This window comes from Schistocerca gregaria, chromosome 4 (genome assembly GCF_023897955.1).
Source record: "Schistocerca gregaria isolate iqSchGreg1 chromosome 4, iqSchGreg1.2, whole genome shotgun sequence".
NCBI lineage: Eukaryota > Metazoa > Arthropoda > Insecta > Orthoptera > Acrididae > Schistocerca > Schistocerca gregaria.
The window spans coordinates 720,224,241-720,236,132 of record NC_064923.1 but is presented as its reverse complement, the minus strand read 5'-3'; the positions used below and the strand labels follow the sequence as shown (position 1 = coordinate 720,236,132).

The window sequence follows — 11,892 nt, the reverse complement described above, 5'->3', positions numbered from 1 at the left end:
TCAAATCAGTCTCAGGACTGAAGACCACAACAACAACAACGTGGACTGTGAGTAAATTTAAGAAAGACGAAATAATTAGAACCAGGAGAAATGAAATCGACGATAAACTTCGGATCAAAATTGACGATCACGAACTAGACGAACTGAAAGAATTCTGATTTCTAGGCAACAAAATAACACGGGTGCTACTGATTCATTTTATATTGCTTACATTTTTAACCAATAGTAAATGGCATAAAAGTAAATAACGTAAAAACTCTACAGGAGAAGGAACGTTACGTTACGGTTACAGTGGCCTTCTACTGGGTATACCTATGACCCAAAAGACGGTCGCTGTATGCCTGACCGAAACGTTCCTTTCAGCCTTGTAGCTCTTGACATTATTACGCTGTAAGATACTAAAAACACTTTAGTGTCAACTGCTCTTGCCGCGGAAGCCTACAAAATAATAAATACTAAATAGTTTTTTCACTGCTGTCCAAAAGCTAAGTGAATGGTGAAAACGTACTATTCCATTGTTGAATCTTAAGCTATTAAAATTTAATAGAGTCCAGGGTGTAACGTATAACAGAATTTTTTAAATAGTTCTTCAAATATCGTCCTTGACTGCCGATAGTTGTCCTGTCAGTGGTGAACTGGCACTGAAGATTAGCTTTGTAATATCACACTTTCCTTAGTTCCGTAAGACCCTTTCCAGCCTCCTTCTTTGAACTGCTTTGAGCTGTAACTTCGCGTAAGCACTTTACAGTCATCTCTAGAACACATAGAATATCACTCTTTTCTTCAATTTAAATAAATAGCATGCTCCTCCACTTTTCAACTGTGGTGAAATAGTGAAAATTCCAGCATGGGTACTGTGTTCTCCAACAATGTGTCCGCTCAATCGGACTTCACAGTCATTTAGAGTACATACCGAACTACAGGTCCCCTTATAACTGGCACAGTAAATCAGTTCAAAGATCGGAGGAAGCCAACAGTGTACCACCTGCAATAGGACCGCCGACCGGAGTGCTTCAGTCTGGAACCGCGAGGCAGCTACGGTCGCAGGTTCGAATCCTGCCTCTGGCATGGATGTGTGTGATGTCCTTAGGTTAGTAAGGTTTAAGTAGTTCTACACTCTAGGGGACTGATGACATCAGAAGTTAAGTTCCATGGTGCTCAGAGCCATTTGAACCATTTGCAATAGGACCGAGCCTTGTAAGGCACCGTTGTGTCGAAACCAACTTACGTAATGATGGCTGCTTTACATTACCTTTATTAGTAACTAATTTTCGTCTTCGTTTCGTCTCAATGTTACCAGTTTGTTTTCAAGCTGAAGCTATTTTTATCTACTTTTATAACAAAAGGGATCGAAACACTTATTTGCATATCAGTGAGAAATCATTATAATGATGATATTTCTTCTGGTGTTGGATTCAGAGGCAAGTAATATTTTATGAAGAACAACATTCTCGTCTATGACTGTTAGCTTTACACAAAAATACCTATATATGTTTATACACTCATGCTCATAAATTAAGGATAATTGCAGAATGTGGTGCCACACAACTTTGCACTACACAAAACTGGCGCTAATAGCATAAGCACATAGAGAAGGCACACGACACAGATTTGTTAAGTCCACGGTATTGGTGATAAGTTGAGAAAACCGTCCCGAAACACGTGCTAAAAAACGCTACTGTTTCCTGCAGATGTATCCCGACATCAATATGGGATATGATTACCATGCACAAGTACACAGGCCGCACAACAGGTTGGCATACTGTGGATCAGGTGGTCCAGCAGTTGCTGGGGTATTGCCTCCCATTCTTGCACCAGTGCTTGTCGGAGTTCCTGAAGCGTCCAAGGGATTTGAAGACGTGGCAGTGATATGTCGATCGAGAGCGTCCCAGACGTGCTCGATGGGGTTTGGGTCTGGAGAACAGGCAAACCACTCCATTCACCTGATGTCTTCTATTTCAAGGTACTCATCCACGATGGCAACTCAGTGGGGATGTGTGTTATCATCCATCAGGAGGAAGGTGGGACCTTCTGTAACCCTGAAAAGGCAGACATACTGGTGCAAAATGACGTCCCGATACACCTGACGTTACAGTTCCTCTGCCAAAGACATGTAGGGGTGTACGTGCACCAATTATAATCCCACCCCACACCATCAAACCACGACCTCCATACAGGTCCCTTTCAAGGACATTAAGGGGTTGGTATCTGGTTCCTGATTCACGCCAGGAAAAAACCTGATGAGAATCACTGTTCGGACTATACCTGGACTCTTCCGCGAACATAACCTGGGACCACTGTTCCACTGACCGTGTACTGTGTTCTTGACACCAGGCTTTAAGGGCTCTCCTGTGACTAGGCGTCAGTGGGATACACCTTGTAGGTCTCCGGGCCAATAAACCACGTCTGTTCAATCGTCCGTAGACTGTGTGTCTGGAGACAACTGTTCCAGTGGTTGCGGTAAGGTACCGAGCAAGGCTATCTGCAGTACTCCGTGGCCGTCTGCAGGCACTGATGGTGAGATATCGGTCTTCTTGTGGTGTTGTACACTGTGGACGTCCCGTACTGTACGCTTGGACACGTTTCCTGTATGCTGGAATCGTAGCCATAATCTTGAGACCGCGCTTTGTGGCACACGGATGGCCCGTGCTACGACCTGCTGTGTTTGGCCAGCTTCCAGTCGCCCTAGTCATCAATATGTGTTCTTTGAGCCATTTTCAACACACAGTCACCATTAGCACGTCTGAAAACATCTGCACATTTACTCGCTGCACCGTACTCTGACATGGACCAACTCACCTCTGCGTATGTAGACTGCTGCCAGCGCCGCGCGGGATTAGCCGAGCGGTCTTAGGCGCTGCCAAATGGTTCAAATGGCTCTGAACACTATGGGACTCAACATCTGAAGTCATCAGTCCCCTAGAACTTAGAACTAATTAAACCTAACTAACCTAAGGACACCACACACATCCATGGCCGAGGCAGGATTCGAACCTGCGACCGTTAGGCGCTGCAGTCATGGACTGTGCGGCTGGTCCCAGCGGCGGTTCGAGTACTCCCTCGGGCATGGGTGTGTGTGTGTTTGTCCTTAGGATAATTTTTGGTTAAGTAGTGTGTAAGCTTAGTGACTGATGACCTTAACAGTTAGTCCCATAAGATTTCACACACATTTGAACATTTTGAACTGCTGCCAGCGCCACCGTGCGACGACCGTAGGTCAAATGCTCCGCATGTTCATACCCCGAGGTGACTTAAACCCGCAAACCGCCCACCAGAGCGTTGTTTCAACATGTATCAGCATTATCCTTAATTCATAAGCATGAGTGTACATCCATACCTACTTTACAATGAGAAGACTTGCTGGAGATTACAACAGAAGTTTGTACGGTGGTAGGATCTAATGCCATCTCCTACTGTGTTTCACGACACTATCAGATTCAAACTCGAACGCTGTCGAGTCGCTGAATCTAGTTTATAGCTTCTAGCGTATCGCGTAAGTCAAACTGACGCAATTATAGGAGCAGCGCTCCATACAGTGTCGAGTTCTGAGAATTACCGGTCAGCTACAGGCCTGTTAGAGCTTGAATATCGTTTGCCCGGGCATACATTTGTATTTTTGGAGCCCAGACGGCGAAAACATATAAAAACACAGGTGAAGAAGATGACGAAGTAGGTTGTCGACATATCGTGAATAAAAATGGAATCAATGTGGCCAGTTACCGGAAAGCGCATCATATACTGTCTGTTCAAAAAATGCGGACACCTCGATAAAATGCGCAATTGACTACTAGATACCACGAGAAGTGGATTCGCCAGCGTTGGTGGCGAGGAGTATTGTGTTATCAGTAGAGAAGCGGTGACAGCAGAATGGGCCCGTCAAGAGAGCTCAATGACTTTCAAGGTGGACTAGCCATGAATGTTACCTGAGTAATATAGTGAAGAGCCAAAGAAACTGGTACACCTACCCAATATCGTGTAGGGCCCCAGCGAGCACGCAGAAGTGCCGCAACACGACGTTGTATTGACTCGACTAATGTCTGAAGTAGTGCTGGAGGGAAATGAAACCACGAATGCTGCAGGGCTGACCGTAAGAGTACGAGGGGTTGGAAATCACTTCTGAACAGCAAGTTGCAGGACAGCCCAGATATACTCAATAATGCTCATGTCTGAGGAGTTTGGTTGCCAGCGGAAGTGTTTAAACTCAGAAGAGTGTTCCTGGAGCCACTCTGTAACAATTCTGGACGTGTGGGGTGTCGCATTGCCCTGCTGGAATTCTCCAAGTCCGTCGAAATGCACAATGGACATGAATGAATGCAGGTGATCAGACAGGATGCTTACGTATGTGTGACTTGTCACAGTCGTATCTATACGTATCAGGGGTCCCATGTCACTCCAACTGCACAAGCCCCACATTATTACAGAGCCTCCACCAGCTTGAACAGTCCCCTGTTGACATGCAGGGTCCAAGGCTTCATGATATTGTCTCCATACACGTGCACGTCCATCCGCTCGATACAATTAAAAACGAGACTCGTCCGACGAGGCAACATCTTTCCAATCATCAAGAGTCTAATTTCGGTTCAAATATGTGTGAAAACTTATGGGACTTAACTGCTAAGGTCGTTAGTCCCTAAGCTTACACACTAGTTAACCTAAAGTATCCAAAGGCCAAACACACACACACATGCCCGAGGGACGACGCGAACCTCCGCCGGGACCAGCCGCACAGTCCATGACTGCAGCGCCTGAGACCGCTCGGCTAATCCCGCGCGGCTCTAATATCGGTGTTGACGGGCAGTCATCAAGGGCACACAATTGGGCCACTACCACCCGCAAGTTTTAGCGTGAGACTTTTTCGCGTGTCTGTTACATTAGGACAATCCTCCAGTCCATGTTAAAAGATAGAGCCCTCCAGAAGAACAGTATAGATGTCACGATAAGGCTAAAAGGACCACACCAGCTGCAGGTTTTAGCGTGAGACTTTTTAGCGTCTCTGTTACGTTGCGAACTTTAAAAACATTGCCCCACCACGAAAAGTATAACGTTTCTCATTGGATAGACAGTATTTTTGTAGGCGGAGCTTAAGGTTAACATTGAGACCCTGATTGGTCGGATGAAAACACAGCCAGATAGTTTTTTTTAAACTAACTTCGGTAAATTGTAGTAAGGAGAAGTTAGAAAGAGTTGGTTCCGAGACGGCCAGCTGGATGGCTGCTGCGCCGGCCGCTGCCGCCCTGACGCTGCCTAAACACCGACAAGGTAATGAACGCACGCGATGCCGCATTCTTGAGCGCATAAGGCTTCACTCAGAACTGCAGAAGTCTCATCTGTTACACCCCCTTTTTACGTATTACTAGTGTCGATCGTTAATTAAAACTCATGGTGTTCACAATGGCCACTTGAAGAACAGATCTGAAACGCGATGATTTTTCTTTTATATAGTTATTGAGAAGCCACATCAGCCACTGTAATTTACAAGTTAGATAAGTAATTAAAGATAATTGAGGGTCACTGTAGACCATTTTGATAGTTTTCTCTTTTGTGAAACTTAAATTACACCTAGATTATAGATGTGATGTGGCATAGGTCATCCTTCGATCCATTGTAGAACTTGGAAACCCACTCAGGGAATATTCGTTCACATTTTTATTGAACGCAGTTGGTTTTTATCATCTTGTATTAAAATATTTCCTTTTATCAATAGTGCAATTTATAAACGATGTTTTGTGAGTAGAATAAAATTAAGAATGGTAAACTTAACTGCTGTTTCGACGTTATTTTACCAGCTAACTAAAAATAGGAAAGTCTTGAACCCTTTCCACTAAATTAAGATTCTTTTACAGGGAGTGCAGTGGAACTGACGCTGAGATCATTAAGTATTTGGTTATATCATCGCTAGTCTCACTGAACTCTTCTGAATTCTACATGTCATGTGTGGTCTGGCGTCTCCTTACTAGCAACAGGTCCCAGGTTCAAACTAGTTAATTCCCTAAAAAACACGCTCAGAGCGTCGTTGCGCGAAAGTGGTAGGGAGACACGATATAGAACGAACAGACACCACCATGAATGTTTAGAAACGTACGGGAAAATACCCACTTCATCGCTACCTCTGAGGTGGTTTGTCCCATCGCTCGTGCGCCGACTGTAACGCCACGTTCAAACTCACTTAAATCTTGATAACCTGCCGTTGTAGCAGCAGTAACCGATCCAACAACTGCACCAGACACTCGTTGTCTTATACAGGCGTTGCCGACTGCAGCGCCGTATTCTGTCTGTTTACGAATCTCTATATTTGAATATGCATGCCTGTACCAGTTTGTATGGCGCTTCAGTGTATATCTACCAGGGAGATATTAACGCTTCTAGACTTTCTTTAGTCGATTTTTTGTGATGTGATTTTCAGGTGGAAACGCGAAGGAACAAAGACAGCTACACCAAGGAGAGGCATATCTCTTGTGCTGACGCACAGGAACCGCTGATCGTTGCGGAGAGTGGTCGTAAACAATTGCATGAAATCGGCGGAACGAATCACTCGTGAGTGGAACCAGCAGTCATCTGTCAAAGTGGCTGCGTTGGTAGTTAAGAGTGAGGGCTTCAGTGGTCGAGCCCGTCCTCAAGAGCCACACTTTTCTGTAGTAAGTCGTAAGCGATGTTCGACCTGGTATAAAGAGCTCGAAACACATGATTTGGAGTCACAAATCACTCTATACCGTGTGGAAAGCCGGTGGAAGGCCTTAGGCCTGTCAAATGCCTGGAGAACGCTACTTGCCATCACGTGTAGTGCAAGCAATGGAGTACGGACTAAGTGATGTTACAATATGGAAGTGGTTCTAGGCGCTTCAGTCCGGACCCGCGCGACTGCTACGGTCGCAGGTTCGAATCCTGCCTTGGGCATGGATGTGTGTGATGTCCTTACGTTAGTTAGGTTCAAGTAGTTCTAAGTTCTAGGGGACTGATGAGCTCAGATGTTAAGTCCCATAGTGCTCAGAGCCATTTGAACCTTTTTTTTATGGTTATGGTGTGGTCCACTTATTGCACTTAAAACATGGCTAAATGCGGGATGATATGAACATTTTACAGCGTCGAGCACAGCCTGTAGTAGAGTAACAGTTGTGAGACGATGAATCTGTGCATATGGCAGTGCCACCTGCAATAAAGCAGCATTTGTGAGGCAATGGTTTGTCAACAATAACATTCCTGAAATGGGCTGGCGTACCCAAAGTCTCGAGCTGAGCCCAATGGAACACTTCTGGGATGGGTTAAAACGACGACTTCGCCCCATACCTCAGTAGCCACCATCAGTTCCGTTTTGGCTCTTGAGAAAGTGTGGGCTGCCATTGTTCCACAATCAGATACCTCATTGAAAATGTCACTACCAGAATTTGCTTGAAACGTGGACAGACCTTTTACTATGTTCTGTAAAGTTTTTACTAAGCGGTATTGAAGGTGGCGTGGTCTCCTGACTTTCATTTCTTACATATTCCGTTCTTACAATCGTACTCTGCGCATCAAGACGCTTCATTCGGACCCAAACTCGATAAGGTAGAGACAATTTTGTATGAATTCATGTAAGTGATATGCAAATCTAATAAGTAAATCGCAAGTGCACACCGAGGTTGAAAAAAGTCGAGGCTGGCGTACACAACATGATGATCACATGAATTTTCGTTCTAAAGAGGAAACCAGCCCACTGGGAAGACCATCCCTTCAGTGGGCTGGGCCAACAACATACCTACTTCGGCCAAAGCGACCGCACAGAGAGAAGACAGCTTTTTGCTGGAGCGAAGGGATAATTACCCCTTTGCTTGACTTATAAGCAAATTACGCTACGTTGTGTGGGAGCGCCCAGAAGAAGCATTTATTCATGAACCAATTGCGTAGTTACGGAGTTCTCACAGGAGGACAGCATACACCTAAAGGATGTGCTACAGATTTCCACATTGGTCGACTTAAACGAAACGTCATTCTCCAGTTCAAAAGAGCAACACTGATTGGCCGAATATTTCTGACGCAAAGAGTCAGAGGACTGAGGGAAGGCAGCGAATGATATACCCTTGCAACTTTTCCAGAAAAAGGGGCCGTTCCGTTGTCGCTCTTGGAGCAGGAACACGTAACGACGAGTCGCTTGCGATTAAGCGTTGTTCACTGTGTTGGCCGCCACACGTATGGTGCGGCATGAACACAGACAAGAGTACTAGTTAAACGCCTGCGAGCGAGTATTGAGTGGCTTCGAGGTGGACTGGTTATCTGACCGGTGTACCACGCCAATAGTTAGACTAAGGGTGGATAGGAGGCCTTGACTTCATCAACGCGCAGGGAGAGTTTGATTGGAGAAGGTCAATCCAGATAGAAGGAGATAGTTGTGTTATTTGTCAGCAGCGAGAGACGCAGGCAGCAGTCATCGCAGCTCACAGTATTGTGCGCTACAGTGTATGAGAGCCCCATCTGTCCTCCCTAACAGTACACTCCACTACATTTCTCACGCGACAGCCTTGACCATACCTAGAAAAGTTATTCAAGTTGTGTAGGCGCAGCTCTCAGCCATTCTGGCGAGTAAATAACATTCTTAAAGAAAAAGGAGAAAAAAACCTTTCAATACTTTGTAAAATAATAGCATTCCTATCATAAGAGGCAATCTACTGTTCCGAAAAAAATAAGAAATTTATTAATTTTTTATAAGAAAAAGTTTCACTTGATTAATCAGAATTTTTTTGTAATAAATAATATTTTTCGTTTGTTTAATGTTTTGCTTACACTAACTAGCAGTACTCCCATACCCAAGTATCCCACTAGTTACATAAGAATATATAGAATAATTTTGTGTCTTTTCCTTACAGCAGACGACTCCAGAAGATATTTGTTGCTGAATGTTTTTCAAGCGTTCTTGTTGGTACATTAGGAGCGGCTGTCTGACCTCTGTAGTAGTGTGAGGTGGAAATTGTTTCTTGCAGGAGCTAAAGGGTACTTGTTGGATCAGCCCATTGCGCAACTTGACAAAAAATAAAGCCCACACACTCACAGTATATATTCAGAAGTGCTGAGAGAATAACGAATCCTATGTAAGATACTGTGCTGTAGGGTAAGGCGACGAAGTTGAGTGACTGTGCCGACCGTGGTGGCCGTGCGGTTCTAGGCGCTTGAGTCCGGAACCGAATGACTGCTGCGGTCGCAGGTTCGAATCCTGCCTCGGGCATGGATGTGTGTGATGTGCTTAGGTTCGTTAGGTTTAAGTAGTTCTAAGTTCTAGGCGACTGATGACCTAATATGTTAAGTCTCATAGTGCTCAGAGCCATTTGAACCATTTTTTGAGTGACTGTGGGCGTATACAAGACGGCTTAGACAAAATTTCTAGTTGCTGTGATGAATGGCAGCTGGCTCTAAATGTGTAAAAGACGTAAGTTAATGCGGATGAGTAGGAAGAACAAACCTGTGATGTTCGGATACGTTATTACTAGCGTCCTGCTTGACACAGTCAAGCTGTTTAAATACCTGGGCGTACGTGAAATGGAACGAGCATTGGGAACTGTGGTGGGGAAAGCGAACGGTCGACTTGGGTTCATCGGGAGCATTTTAGGGAAGAGGGCTTCAGATATAAAGGAGACCTCATATAGGACGCTGGTGCAACCTATTCTTGAGTACTGCTCGAATGTTTCGGATCCGTACCATGTCGGATTGAAGAAAGACATCGAAGCAATTCAGAGGCGGGCTGTTACCGGTTGGTTCGAACCACACGTAAGTGTTACCGAGATGCTTCCCGAACTTAAATGAGAATCCCTGGAGGGAAGGCGACGTTCTTTTCGATAAACACTATTGAGAAAATTTAGAGAACCGGCATCTGAAGGTGAGTGCCACACGATTCTACTGCCGCCAACATACACTGCTCGTAAGGACCACGAAGATAAGATACGAGAAATGAAGGCTCATACGGAGGCATACAGACAATGGTTCTTCCATCGCTCTGTTTGCGAGTGGAACAGGAAAGGAAAAGACCACTAGTGGTACAGGTTACACATCGCCACGCACCGCACGGTGGCTTGCGGAGTATCTGTGTAGATGATGAAAAATTAGCATTTAAGTATATGCAGAGTCAGTTTAACGTAAAAAGTAAAAATATCATAACAATGGATATAAATGAAAGAATAGCCTCAGGGTCAAGATGTCTGTACTCACTAAGCAACCCACTAAAAAGGAAAGCTTTGTCAATCACCACAAAGATGAAGATATACAACACTATCAAATTGTTCAAATGGCTCTGAGCACTATGGGACTTAACAGCTGTGGTCATCAGTCCCCTAGAACTTAGAACTGCTTAAACCTAGCTAACCTAAGGACATCACACACATCCATGCCCGAGGCAGGATTCGAACCTGCGACCGTAGCAGTCGCACGGTTCCGGACTGCGCGCCTAGAACCGCGAGACCACCGCGGCCGGCGCTTACAAAGAGTGAAAGAGAAAAACTGAATGTTTTCGAAAGAAAAGTAATGAGAAAAATCTGGGTTCAAAAATGGTTCAAATGGCTCTGAGCACTATGGGACTCAACTGCTGTGGTCATTAGTCCCCTAGAACTTAGAACTACTTAAACCTAACTAACCTAAGGACATCACACACATCCATGCCCGAGGCAGGATTCGAACCTGCGACCGTAGCAGTCGCACGGTTCCGGACTGCGCGCCTAGAACCGCGAGACCACCGCGGCCGGCGAAAAATCTGGGGACCTGTGTTGGAAAATGGCGTATGGAGAATTCAAAAGAACAATGAAATTTATCAGTTAATGAAGCAACCCCCTATCATCCAGAAATTAAAAAGTAAGAGACTTCAATGGGCTGGACATGTGGCTAGAATTGAAAACAACAGAATCACCAAGAATGTATTTGAAGGGACTCTCCAGGCAACTAGACCATTGGGCCGATCCCGTACATGGTGGACAGATGAGATAGAGAATGATATCGCAGCATTAGAAATTTCCACAGGATGGAGAGAGGCTGCGAGAGACAGAAGGCGGTGGAAGCAGATCGTTGATGCAGCGCGTGGCCTACAGGGCCTGTGATCGCTGAGAAGAGAGAGAGTTTATAGCAAAAGCGACACAAGCTGCCGCTGGGATGGATCTTCATACAGTTGCCAGAGTTATTTACACGACGTATCACAATAAACATCGGCCACCTGGGATGCCAGGTTTGTATACCGTGAGTATCATAACTAGTAGCGAAAACTGAGGCAGGTGAATGTGTACGACGGCAAAAAGGGAGAGGTGAGGGAGCCCCAAAATGATAAGTCGCGTGTGTCGAAAAAATGTTCAGCTGCTCTTCAGATTTGATACTAATCTTTTGCGCGGCTCGTTATATCATCGTTTTTCGACAATAGACCTTTACTCTTGAGGAGCGCCTCGTTTTTCTTAAATAATCGCAGTTATGTTGCGGAAATGAAGGCCTAGATCAGTCCCCGATAACGATGAGCTGACAGATACTGCGAGGTCCCTAACGAAAAGAATGTCGCTCGTAAGAATGTCGGCGGCGCAAGAAATACCGAAGTCGTGCGCGCGGAGCGCTAATGAATGCGTGGGCGGTGTCCTGGAGGCGGGGCGCTGTGTCGTGCGGTGGCAGGCCGCCCCTGCCACCCCCGCCGCCCCCGCTGTCCCTGGCCGTGCCAGGGGCAGAGCCCGCGCACGCACTGCACGCACCGCCAAATTAAAGCCGCTGCCGCTACCGCCGCCACCGCCACGCCCTACTTCACTTGCTCTTCTTTTGCGCACAAAACCTGGACAATCCCACACAGTAATTCCCCGCCACCAACTTTCCCTCGCTGATAGTCTCCCAGTTGTTATCGCACAAACGAAACAAGAGTCGCATTATTTAACTGTCAGCATCGATATCTGAGATATGACTCTACCAAAC

General features: G+C 45.6%; 1 protein-coding gene across 1 annotated transcript in view; it reads right to left on the bottom strand.

Moving 5' to 3' along the window:
* Positions 1-415: 415 nt before the first annotated feature.
* Positions 416-11,892, bottom strand: part of LOC126267883 (PH domain leucine-rich repeat-containing protein phosphatase 1-like) — a 174,466-nt gene continuing 162,989 nt past the window's right edge. Inside the window, exons 3-4 of the mRNA XM_049973193.1 lie at positions 11,525-11,755; positions 416-438 (exon numbers count right to left, since the gene is read on the bottom strand). Coding sequence (XP_049829150.1) covers positions 416-438; positions 11,525-11,755 — 254 coding nt within the window. The remainder of the gene's footprint in view (positions 439-11,524; positions 11,756-11,892) is intronic.